The sequence below is a fragment of the Carcharhinus amblyrhynchos genome, chromosome 12, assembly GCF_965287045.1.
Source record: "Carcharhinus amblyrhynchos chromosome 12, sCarAmb.v2.hapA, whole genome shotgun sequence".
Lineage (NCBI taxonomy): Eukaryota > Metazoa > Chordata > Chondrichthyes > Carcharhiniformes > Carcharhinidae > Carcharhinus > Carcharhinus amblyrhynchos.
Genome location: NC_137335.1, coordinates 88,256,766 through 88,269,914, shown reverse-complemented (window position 1 = coordinate 88,269,914; position 13,149 = coordinate 88,256,766). Strand labels below are relative to the sequence as shown.

General features: G+C 43.3%; 1 protein-coding gene across 2 annotated transcripts in view; it reads right to left on the bottom strand.

Annotated features, from left to right (window-relative positions):
• Positions 1-1,401: 1,401 nt before the first annotated feature.
• dnajc27 (DnaJ (Hsp40) homolog, subfamily C, member 27) overlaps positions 1,402-13,149 on the bottom strand; it is a 29,802-nt gene continuing 18,054 nt past the window's right edge. For both annotated transcript variants that reach the window (XM_080200915.1, XM_080200914.1), the window contains exons 4-7: positions 10,431-10,595; positions 3,558-3,680; positions 2,500-2,657; positions 1,402-1,693 (exon numbers count right to left, since the gene is read on the bottom strand). In XM_080200915.1, the coding sequence (XP_080057041.1) occupies positions 1,561-1,693; positions 2,500-2,657; positions 3,558-3,680; positions 10,431-10,595 (579 nt within the window). In that variant the 3' untranslated portion in view covers positions 1,402-1,560. The remainder of the gene's footprint in view (positions 1,694-2,499; positions 2,658-3,557; positions 3,681-10,430; positions 10,596-13,149) is intronic.

Sequence of the window (13,149 nt, the reverse complement as noted above, 5' to 3'; positions counted from 1 at the left end):
AACATCCTAGGAATTTGAATCGTCCCCCTTGCACCATGTCTCAAGCCAGGTATTCATCTTAGCTACCCGAGCAGTTCAGGAAAGGTTGACTAGAATGATCCCTGGGATGACTGGTTTGTTGAAGAAAGTTCGAACAGGTTGGGACTAGAAGAATGAGAGGTGATCTTATTGAAGCACAGAGCCGAGTCGGGGCCGGGTAGGGCGGACATCAGTGAATGTTTCCCCTTGCAGGGAAGGTTAAAACTAGGAAACAATAGTTTAAAAATAAGGTGACAGTGAAGAGGAAAATCATTTTTGCCAAAGAGTCATTGCGGGGGAATTCTCTTCCCCAAAAAGTAGTGGGGGGATCTTAGAATTTATTCAAAGCAGAGCTGGACAGATTTTTGTCACGAAGGAGCGAGAAGGGTTATGGGATCAGACAGGAACGTGGAATTGAGATGATCAGATTTATCTCATGGTAGAACAGGCTCAAGGGACAAATAGCTAACTCCTGCTTTGTTTCAATGAAGCAGCAACACTCAGAACTTACAGGAATGAAAAAAAATCAAAGCAGGAAAGTTCTCCAGATCAATTCATCAACTTTCAACAGATAATAGAGAAACAAACCAGTTAACCAGCAAGAAAAGATAACAAGCACATCATGAATTGACCAGTAGCTCTGGAGTAAAGGGCTTAAACCCAATTCCAGACAGTCATGACAACTGGAGTCTGGGATACCAGCTCTTTCAAACAGCAGAGGGTATATGTGTCTGATTGATGGAAACATAGGAAATAGGAGGAGCGGGTCATCCAAACCCTTCGATTCCCTTTAAATCGTAACAATTAGCCTTCATTGCAGCTCACCCAGGTTTTCTCAAGATAAAATTGTGTAGAAGGCCATGGGAAAGCAGATCACCTCATCTTCCCTTGTGAGTGGCTCATATCTTTCATGTGGAAGTTAAGACGTGTCACTGTGGCATGTTGTTGAGATGTGCTATAGGCTGCTGGTGCTATTAACTATCACAACAACAGCCACAAAACTAAGAAACCTAACCTGAAAACTAGACAAACATATAGCGTTGAGACTCTTGGGTGATATCATCTTGAAGAAAGGAGGATATGAAGCCTGGAATCTGAATTAGGATATTGTGGTTCAGATGGAGAGAATTGCGCACAATATTGTTCCAACTCCTCATTTGTGCTTCTTGAAGGGTTTGCATTCAATACATCTAAAGTTCCTTATAATCTCACCTTTGTCATCCCAGATATCTCCCTCCAACTGCCCCTTTAACAATCTTCACATGTGCCCACCATCTTTTAACCACTTTCCAAAGGACATCGTTGCGTCTTGCCTCTTGTTACAAGGTGTTTAAGATGAGTGAAATAAGGTTATGTTGATCAGTGTAAGAATTACACCGAATGTAAATGTTCAGGTTTATTAATCTTGCAACCTACATCTCAGTATTAAATGACATTTTCTCACTCCTCTGAAGTCTGGTTGGTGTAACACTCAGTCTGGGCAGAGGGCAGTTTCTTATCTGGTGTTTGAGGCAAAGTCAACTTTGAAGGTCATCTCCTTTTTCACTTGATGTTTTTCAGCAACACAGTCCTTGCATTAACAACAGCTTTAAAGGCATCTTCGCTCCCTGGGGCAAGGCATTTGTCTGGATGGAGGAGCATGGCCATCTTCCGATAGGCTTTATTTACTTCATCCCTGTAAAAGTGACACTGTGTTAGTGTCTGCAATCACCCCCAGTACACAATATGACCATAAATGGGCTCTGGCAGGACGCAGGAGGACAAACATGTTCAACATAACTTCATTTTGTGGTCTTCTCTCCGTTCAATGCTTATGGTCCTCCCAGCAAGGATACAGAACTATAGTGACTGGACTAATATCAAACATGAGTGTGAACGCGGTTTGAGAATCACTTCAAGTCTTCCCAGGACAGTTAATGAATTTTACTTAATTTTAAGAAACTTTGGAAGTGTCTACTCAGAGAGCTGCATTGCTCTGCTGTAAAGCATTTTCAAGACTGAGGACAATAGATATTCTCTTTTGGATATCTAAAAATCCAAAAATCAGTAAAATAAACGAACAAAAGGGGGTAACAGCCCCTGGCAGAGCACTGCAACAAAAAAAAAATTTGCAAAGAGAAACCTTCAAAATCAAATTAAAATTAAAATGTTATTTGGGGGCTGTGGCTGCACTTCAGCCTCCGTGGTGCCCACTGGTTGGGTAAGGTCTCAGCAGGACTTTTGATACTTGGGGACTATCTGAATTAAGGGATATGGGGATAGTGCAAGAATGTTGAGTTGAGGTGGGCGATTAGCTGCGATCTTGTTCTAAGGGTCAAAATGGCCTTTTCTGGTTGCTATTTCTCATTTTCCCCAGCTTTTGGTCAAAATTCTCCCTGACTATGTAAGGTGCATGTGCTGGGACCAGTAATTAGCCACTGAGCACTATCATAAAAGCTCCTTTGACTGAGTGATGGTAAGACTAATGGAAGTTTGTTTTACCTGGATGCTCCGGGCTTCATTCCCAATATTTCCCAGCTATCCTTGCTGTTCCGTATCCTGCGGATGGTATCCGCTTGCTCCTTGGTAAACGCCAGGCTCACACTGGATTGAGGTCGCTTCCCATTCTCACACATGTCAAGAATCGATGAAAAGAATAGCTGTGTCCATATGAAATACAGAGAGCGGGAAAACAGAGATTAAACATAGATTTAGGTTCGTGCTCTTCTTAGATCACAGTGCTCCCCAGCCACTCCACTCCAAGATTGCGGCATGGTGCTCCCGATGCTAACTGCATGACAGTTCCAGGGATCACCAAGGGACACTCCCAGTGATCACGGGCTGGTGTCCCAGGGATTGCGGTACTGCACGGGCACTCTGCCCTGGGGATCACTGTGTGATGCTTCCCAGGATTGCCACATGACGTTCCCAGGGATTCTGACATAGTGCCCAATGGGGAGTGCCACGTGGTGCTCCCAGAGACCATCAAGGGACACTGCTGGGGATCAAGGTCTGGTGCTCCCAGTGACTGCTGTACTGTCTGGGCACTCTGCCCTGGGGATCACACTATTATTCAGGAGGCCCTGCTTCTAGGCAGGTCGCAGCACAATGTTTCAGTGAATCAAAGCACAGGCTGGTCACCCCTGTCCTCGCAATCACAACATTTGTTCCGCCTTCACACTCCATGGAAAGGGCATTTCTGTCTACGTTTCTAACACAGGAAGCACTTGAGCAAATCACTCCCCTTAGTGACCAACAGTGATATCAGTATCCCCAGTACGGGACAGGCAGCAGTATCAGTCAAATAAAAGATGACAAAAAAAAGAGGTGGGAAGGAATGGGTGGGCGGTGGTGGGTCAACAGAGGGGAGGGGGACTTGCTTGCTTTGTAATACGGTTCTGAAAAGTGACCAAAACAGGAAATGTGAATACATTCTCATCGCAGACATGCAAATTAGCCACCCATGTTTTCTGGCTCCTAAATGTTTCTCCTTCTCATCTAATTCTATGGCTTTCCTCTAATCATGCGCTCATTGAAACAACTCCAGCTTTTGTAGGTACCTGGAACATTTCATTAATGCCCTCTCCAGACTGTGCCGATGTTTCAAAGTAGTGGAATCCTCGGCTCTCTGCCCAAAGCCGCCCCTCACTCTCATCAACAACACGCCGTTTTCCACAGTCAATCTGTAGAAAGAAACTCACATCATCCATACAGGAAATCAATGCTTCCACCTCAAATTAGGCAGAGGCTTTTGTTCCTTCAATTAATTTCATGATGAAATGAGGTTAGCGCAAGAAAAGGCAATAGCTACCATTCCTGGCAACCTGCCTTTGACCAAACATGCTCAGGACAAATAAGGGTTAGATACAGAGTAAAGCTCCCTCTACACTGTCCCCATCAAACACTCCCAGGACAGGTACAGCACGGGGTTACATACAGAGTAAAGCTCCCTCTACACTGTCCCCCCATCAAACACTCCCAGGACAGGTACAGCACGGGGTTAGATACAGAGTAAAGCTCCCTCTACACTGTCCCCCCATCAAACACTCCCAGGACAGGTACAGCACGGGGTTAGGTACAGGGCAAAGCTCACTGTGTTGTCATGATCCCTCTTTGCAAAGGAAAGGAATTCTGATGACGCCAACAGAAAAAAATCAAAAGACCAAAATGTCACTTTTCTAAATTTTACTGCAACAAACCAAACAAGTCAGCGTCATTCAAATATTATTCAATAGGTGAAGGACATTTTAAACAAAATGGGAAGTTTTGCCTTAGTCAGTTTATAAGGTGTTGAAGTTGAGTTTAAAGAGGTGTTTGAGGACGATCAAACTGGGATGAATGTTTAGAAGAGATTTTAAGAAAGGAGATTTATTTGAGTTGAGTGGCTTTGAGGAAAGTCTGGAAGATCAGTTCCTTTGGGTTGAGAAACAGTCTAAGTTTTGAGCTGGAGGCAGCCCTGCATTGTGAAGCTGGAAGAGTAATTATTTTGAAAGAACAATTTGTTTCTGAGCTTCCTTCTGTAATTCTACACATACGTGTATTTAAGATGTTGTGGCAACAATTCACTGGCTTGGTTAATTTTGCTGAATTTTTATGGCTAAAACCTACAAGGGGGTTTTTGCTGAGAAGGTAGTTAATTAATTTGTGACCAAGCAGGTTTTTTTTTTGGATGAAGAGAGTGAAAGACTGTTTTAACAACATAATTTTAATCTTGTGTACTTAAGTTCTTTCCTTTAAAATAAATCTTTTCATTTTTAAAATTCCAGAGGTGTTCCTGGCGTTCTACGCTGTTGAGATCAGAAGCTCTTCCTCCTTATCTTCACAATATGAAAAATGGTTTATGATCTATGAGACTGGCATCTGGCTTCCAATAACATCTGCTGCAGTTCTCACAATAACATTCAATAAGAAAACTATCTTCAATACCATCCTTGTGTAGAATTTTCCTTATAATAATATGGGAAGACGATGGCCTAAGTTTATTTATTTATGTAGACTTACATTAACACTGCAATGAGGTTATTGTGAAAATTCCCTAGCCACCACACTTGAGCGCCTGTTCAGGTACACTGAGGAAGAATTTAGCATGGCTAATGCACGTCTTTCAGATTGTGGAAGGAAACCAGAGCACCCGGAGGAAACCCATGCGGACACGGGGAAAATGTGCAGACAGTGACCCAAACCAGGAATTGAACCCGGGTCCCTGGCATTGTGAGGCAGCAGTGCTAACCACTGTGTCAATGTGCCACTCTGTGCCACCATACCAACCTAGTAGTATTACTGCTAGACTATTAATCTGGAAACTCAGCTAATGTTCTGGGGAGCTGGGTTCGAATCCCAGCACAGCAGATGGTGCAATTTGAATTCAATGAAAAATATCTGGAATTAAGAATCTGCTGGTGACCATGAAACGATTGTTGATTGTTGGAAAAACCTATCTGGTTCACTAATGTCCTTGAGGGATGGAAATCTGTCATCCTTACCCGGTCTGGCCTACATGTGAGTTCAGAGCCACAGCAATGTGATTGACTCTTAACTGCCCTCCAGGGGTAAAAAGGATGGGCAATAAATGCTGGCCAGCCAGCGATGCCCATGTCCCATAAATGAACAAAAAAATCCCACATCCATTGCTACTGCAAAAGTCAATGTTTTTGCAACTCTTTATATTTGTATGGCTTCCCAAATTTAAGGATATCCCCGTTTCCAACCATCAGAATGACTTTATTTTCAAAAGGTATTTGATACAGTACCACACAATGAGAGCAACATGAAATAAATGTGCTCATGGAATAAATTGGAAATGAGTATGATGGGCTGAATGGACTTCTCTAGGCTGTACACATTCTGTGAAATTCTGAAAACATGATGAGCCCATCTGCATTTGAATATCCATCAGGAAGACTAGTACGTGAAGAATCACAAAAAACGAGCAATTTCATTTTCTTTTGGTCACAGGAGGATGGAATCTTCAGTATGCAGTTCTCCATTGTTAATTTTTCACTGTTTTATTTGCTCTTAAAACAGTGTCGTCGAGTCGTAGAGGTTTACAGCATGGAAACAGGCCCTTCAGCCCAATGTGTCCATGCCACCCTTTCTTTTACATAAGAACATAAGAACATAAGAAATAGGAGCAGGAGTAGGCCATCCAGCCCTTCGAGCCTGCCCCGCCATTCAATAAGATCATGGCTGATCTGTCGCTGCTCAGTTCCACCTTCCCGCCCTCTCCCCATAACCCTTAATCCCCTCTCCTATCAAAAACCCATCAACCACTAAGCTAAGCTAGTCCCAATTGCCCACGTTTGGCCCATATCCCTCTGCACCCATCTTACCCATGTAACTGTCTAAACACTTTTTAAAAGACAAAATTGTACCTGCCTCTACTACTACCTCTGGCAGTTCGTTCCAGACACTCACCACCATCTGTGTGAAAAAATTACCCCTCTGGCCCCTTTTGCATCTCTCGCCTCTCACCATAAATCTATGACTTCCAGATTTAGACTCCCCTGCCTTTGGGAAAACATGCTGACTTGTCTGTGCCACTCATTATTTTATAGGCCTCCATTAGATCACCCCGGAGCCTTCTACACTCCAAGGAAAAATGTCCCAGTCGATCCAGCCTCTCCTTATAAGTTAAACCATCACATCCCAGTAGAATCCTAGTAAATCTTTTCTGCACTCTTTCTAGTTTAATAATATCCTTTCTATAATAGGGTGACCAGAACTGTACACAGTATTCCAAGTGTGGCCTTACCAATATCTTGTACAACTTCAACAAGACTTCCCAACTCCTGTATTCAATGTTCTGACCGATGAAACCAAGAATGCCAAATATTTTCTTCACCACTCTGTCCACCTGTGACTCTACTTTCAAGGAGTTGTGAATGTGTTCCCCTAGATCTCTCTGTTCTGTAACTCTCCCCCAGCGCCCTAGCATTAACTGAGTAATGTGCCCACTTTAACTTCCACCTTGACATCCTTGACGATAGGTTGTTTGACTTATTTTCAATACATCAAAGCTAGCATCCAGTCTTCTCTGAGTGCATGACCAATTCAACTGACTAATCAAACTTTGCAACTGGCAGCACGGTGGCACAGTGGTTAGCACTGCTGCCTCACAGTGCCAGGGACCCGGGTTCAATTCTAGCCTTGGGTGGCTGTGTAGAGTTTGCACATTCTCCTGTGTCTGCATGGGTTTTCTCTGGGTGCTCCAGTTTCCTCCCACAGTCCAAAGGTGTGCAGATTAGGTTGATTTGCTCTGATAAATTGACCCTAGTTGTCAGGGGGATTAGGAGGGTAAATATGCAGGATTATGGGAATAGGGCCTCGGTGGGATTGTGGTCAGTGCAGACCCAATGGGCCGAATGGCCTCATTCTGCACTCTCGGGACTCTATGACTCTCACTGCATTGTCTCTTTAGATTTAATATCATCCTTCTGTGATGATCTAGCAAAGTAAAACAGGATGAGGGTTACGTTCTTCAAATAGGATTAACTGATTTAAAGCTAATCTAGATCTAGTCTGCTTATTTTTTAAACCAATATATTTAAAAGCCTCAGTAACCTGACACCCAATTTTAAATTCCTCTTTAATCTTATTAATAACATATTTCTCAAATTCCCCAAGGTTACACCATAAAAATCACCCACATGCATCCTAAAAATGCCGAACTTTCCCATTTCAATAGCAGTAATACATGTCAGCCTCTGCTGCTAGTTCACCAGAACCAATTTTCAGCAAAACACCAGAAAATACCACCCCTTCGAGCCATCAATCAGGCCACAGGCACATCTGTTTATAATTTCCATAGTTTCCCCTCTGCACTGCTGCCTCTTTAAACACGTCTCTCTGAAATGCAGCTTTTCTGCTCTATCCTCCCAGGAGGATGCGGCCATAGCTGGTAAGAGATTCTGGATCGTTTTCACCACTGTGAGAGAGTCACTGTGACCAATCGCTCTTCAAAACCCTGAACAACTAGCCTGACTTAAAGCTCCATCTGTAAGGACACTTTCCACAGAAATCCATTGTTGTAACTGGCTGCTTGCCCCCTCATCTGGTACATCAGAATAAACCACAATTTATTTCTATCTAATTCCTTTTCTTTTGCTTCTTATTGTTTATTCTCAAGTTCACTGGCACCACCAAAAAAAATCATCGTCATAGAGTCATAGAGGTTTACAGCATAGAAACAGGCCCTTCGGCCCAACTTGTCCATGCCACTTGTTTTTTGAAACGCCAAAGCTAATCCCAATTGCCCGCATTTGGCCCATATCCCTCCACCCATTTTACCCATGTAACTGTCTAAATGCTTTTTAAAAGGCAAAACTGTACCTGCCTCTACAACTACCTCTGTCATGAGGACAACTGCAGCTAGTTCTGTTGGGACTCTGTTCTGTAGTCATCATTTCATTATGTAATTTATTCCAGGCACAGTCTTTACTTGCACTTCAATGTCTTTTGGGACTATGACTGTAAGATCTCTCTCCCACTTAGCTAGAGGCTCCTTCTCCAATACGTGATTGTCCTCTAATATACGAGTCACTGTCAGGCCCACCAATAGGACTCAGTTTGTGCTTTCTTACTTTCCATTCTTATACCCCGTACTGCTGGTCCATGTACTTAATTTTTTTGCCACCATTGGATGCTGTTGAGGGGAACAGCCTGTTAGGAGATGACAGCAGCAGCCAGGCCTGTAGCAACACACCTGGTTCTGCTGTTGAGCAAAGTCAGGTAAAGGCCAAACAAGTGATGGTAGCAGGAGACTCGATAGGGGCACAGACAGGCGTTTATGTGGCCACGAACAAGACTCTAGGATGGTGTGCTGCCTCCCTGGTGCCAGGGTCCTGGATGTCTCTGAGAGGGTACGGGGCATCCTGAAACAAGAGGGTAAATAGACAGATGACATTGTCCACATTGGCAGTAATGATATAGGCAGGAAGAAGGAACAGGACCTGCAGAAACAATTCAGGGAGTTAAAAAGCAGGACCTCTAGGGTAGTAATCTCAGGATTACTCCTCATGCCACATGCTAGTGTGGCTTGGAGTAGGGTTAGAACTCTCCACTCACCTGGCAAAGGAACAGCATTCCAAAAGCTAGTGGCATTTACTAACAAATAAACCTGTTGGACTTTAACCTGGTGTTGGGAAACTTCTTACTGTCCTAACACACTCACCACTGGACTAAAATTCCTTCTAATTATTCATAATCATCATCTTCAGCCTTAGAATTCTGTATCACGTGTTACTTCACTTTCTGCCTTGGTTAGTTCACAGTATAATATGTGAATATTTTGAGTCACACCTGAAGCATCTGTTAACTGTACTCCAGGGATTCTACTCAGGTGCTTTCATCCTTAATCTTCCTGAGTGTAACCCGTCTATCACACTGATATTGGCATCAAGTTTCTGCACAATCCCGAAAGTCAACTCCTCTATTCTTTGTCACACTTTGCAATGTTCCATTTCTTCCACCAAGGCAGCCGGAAATTACTGTCTCTCCAGGAATTTTTTTAAGGTAGGTCACATCTGATCCAACAGGGAATCTCCCTCTGAGAGTCCGAACTCAATTCGAATCTGTCTGTGACACATCAGAACAATCTAGCAATTTAAATGCTCTCATTGAACCAGCGATCTCTAGCCTGAATTTCTTCAATCTTTTATGTAATCTGTTAAAGTCCATGTCATATTCCTCCATGGAATGACAATTTGTCATTTGAAATGTACCAAAGTCTGACCTTGCAAATATATCATTCTTTTTTGTAAATTTCATCCATGAACCTGAGTAGGAAGATCCAAACCTTCATCAACTTTCAACGGGGAACCAAGCTCACAAAATACATTGCTTCTGGTTTTACTTTTCTAAGTGGCAAAGCCAAGGCCATATCTCATTTCCTCTTCGGTATGGACATATCCTGTGTCCACATATTGTCTTCATTCTTCCACTCTCATCTGAAGAATGGAGGGTAACCATTCCCTGGTAAGTTACACTTGCTTTCTGCCATTTTTCACAATGGCCACAAGGACTCCAATCTTCTGCTTGAAAAAGAATGTTTCCTTAGTTTCCAACCTTCATCTTTAGGCCACCGTTCTCTGTCACCATGTTATGGCCAGTTGATGAAGGAAGAAACCAGAGCCAATCTTTATTTGGAGTAGATTTATTCACAGAGTGAAACGTTAAAGGTATACCTACTCACATGACCTCCACCCACTGACAGTATGTGTCTCTTCATATTTGCTCAAGCATGTATCTAATCAATGCTCTCCATCTTAATATACTTAAAGGCTTAATCGATATAATTAACATAAACTATCCCACCAAACACTCCAAGAATAGGTACATCTCAAGGTTAGTTATAGAGTAAAGCTCCTGTACACTGTCCTGAAAGTGAACTGAGAACAAGATCAGCTGGGGCAATGAGTGATAATATAATTTATTACCTTGTTAGCACATACAACGAATACAATGTTCTCCATGCTCCCATGAGGCCCCAATTCCTGCTTCATCTCAGCAAGCCAACTTTCCAATGCATCAAAGGAATCCTTTTGTCCAACATCATAGGCAAGGATCACCCCTTGAGTATCTTTGTAAAACTCATTGCGCACCTGTTACAAACAAAATCATCACTGACAATCAAGTAACGAAGCTGTGCTACTGACCTTACCAGGGATTATAGGGGACCCAAAGTTGAAAAGTGCATGTTATTTTTTGCAGTTCAGGTTAGGGGAGCACTTCGCAACACCTGGCATGACTAAAATATGGGACTTAAATCTTTCCTGTGCCTAGTGACACACATGTCTGCTTCCATGGCTAGTTGTTCCTGGAATAGGGATGAGAGATGCCATCCCACATCAAGCATGGCTGACCAGGAGACTCACCTTAACTGCATCATTATTATTTGAATGGGTATAAATTGAGAGAGGTGGATACTCAGTGAGACCTAGGTATCCTCATGCATCAGTCGCTGAAAGTAAGTGCATAGATCCAGCAGGGAGTAAAGTAGGCAAATGGTGCATTGGCCTTCATAGCGAGAGGATTCAAGAAAAAGAACAGGGTTATCTTGCTGCAATTATACAGGGCCTTGGTGAGACCTCCATATTGCGTGCAGGTTTGGTCTACTTATCTGAGGAACAATGTTGTTGCAATAGGTGGAGTGCAGCAAAGGTTTATCAGACTTATTCCTGGGATGGCAAGATTGACTTATGAGGAGAAATTGAGGCAGTTAGGATTATATTTGCTGGAGTTTATAAGAACAAGAGAATGATTTCACAGATTCCTATAAAATTCTAACAGGACTACACAGGGTTGATGCAGGAAGGATGTCTCCGAGGAGACATTGTAGGAGACCTGAACCAGGGGGGCACAGTCTAAGGATATGAGATAGACCAATTAGCACTGAGATGAGGAGAAATTTCTTCACCCAGAGAGTGGTGAGCCTGTGGAATTTGCTACCACAGAAAGCAACTGGGGCCAAAATATTGTATATTTTCAAAAAGGAGCATTGGAACGAAAGTTATCAAAGGACATAGTTGGGGGCGGGGGGAGGGAGTAGTGGGAGCAGGTTATGAGTTGGATCATAACAAATAACAATGGGACATTATGTGTGGAACCAGAAGAGATTGGAGAGGCACTGAACAAATATTTCTCTTTGGTATTCACGCAGGGAGACGTAAATGTAGTTGCGGAGAACACTGGGTTACAGGGTTGTAAACTGGATAGTATTGCAGTAGATAAGGGGGATGTGCTAGATATTCTTGAGGGTTTGAAAATAGATAAGTCCCCTGGGCCGGACGGGATTTACCCTAGGGTTCTCTGGGAGGCAAGAGAGGCGATTGCAGAGCCTCTGGCTCTGATCTTCAGGTCGTCGTTGGTCACAGGTATAGTGCCAGAAGACTGGAGGATAGCGAATGTTGTCCCATTGTTTAAGAAGGGGAATAGAGACTTCCCCGGGAATTATAGACTGGCGAGTCTTACTTCTGTTGTGGGCAAAGTATAAAAAAAAATTATTAGGGATAGGATTTATAGTTATTTAAAGAGTAATGAATTGATTGGAGATAGTCAGCACGGTTTTGTGAAGGGTAGGTCGTGCCTTACTAACCTTATTGAGTTTTTTGAAAAAGTGACCAAAGAGGTGGATGGGGGTAAGGCAGTTGACGTGGTATATATGGACTTTAGTAAGGCGTTTGATAAGGTTCACCATGGAAGGCTTCTGCAGAAAATGCAGATGTATGGGATTGAGGGTGATTTAGTTAATTGGATCAGGAATTGGCTAGCTGATAGAAGACAGAGGGTGGTGGTTGATGGAAAGTATTCGTCATGGAGTTCGGTTACAAGTGGTGTGCCTCAGGGATCTGTTTTGGGGCCACTGCTGTTTGTAATTTTTATTAATGATCTGGATGAGGGTATAGTTGGATGGATTAGTAAATTTGCTGATGACACCAAAGTCGGAGGAGTGGTAGATAGTGAAGAGGGGTATCATAGTTTACAGAGAGACTTGGACAAGTTGCAGAGCTGGGCCGAGAGGTGGCAGATGGAGTTTAATGCGGAAAAGTGTGAGGTAATTCACTTTGGCAGGAATAACAGATGTGTAGAGTATAGGGCTAACGGTAGGGCTCTGAATAGTGTTGACGAACAGAGGGATCTAGGTGTATATGTGCATAGATCCCTGAAAGTTGGAAATCAAGTCGATAAGGTTGTTAGGAAGGCATACGGTGTCTTGGCGTTTATTGGTGGGGGGTCGAATTTAGGAGCCGCAACGTCACGTTGCAACTGTACAGACCTCTGGTGCGGCCGCACTTGGAGTATTGTGTACAGTTCTGGTCCCCACATTATAGGAAGGATGTGGAGGCATTGGAGAGGGTGCAGAGGAGGTTTACCAGGATGTTGCCTGGTATGGAGGGGAGGTCCTATGAGGAGAGACTGAGGGATTTGAGGTTGTTTTTGTTAGAAAGAAGGCGGCTAAGAGGAGACCTTATTGAAACATACAAGGTGATTAGAGGTTTAGATAGGGTGGACAGTGATAGCCTTTTTCCTCGGATGGAGAAAGCTAGCACGAGGGGACATAGCTTTAAATTAAGGGGTGGTAGTTATAGGACAGATGTCAGGGGTAGGTTCTTTACCCAGAGGGTGGTGAGGGATTGGAATGCCCTGCCTGCTGCA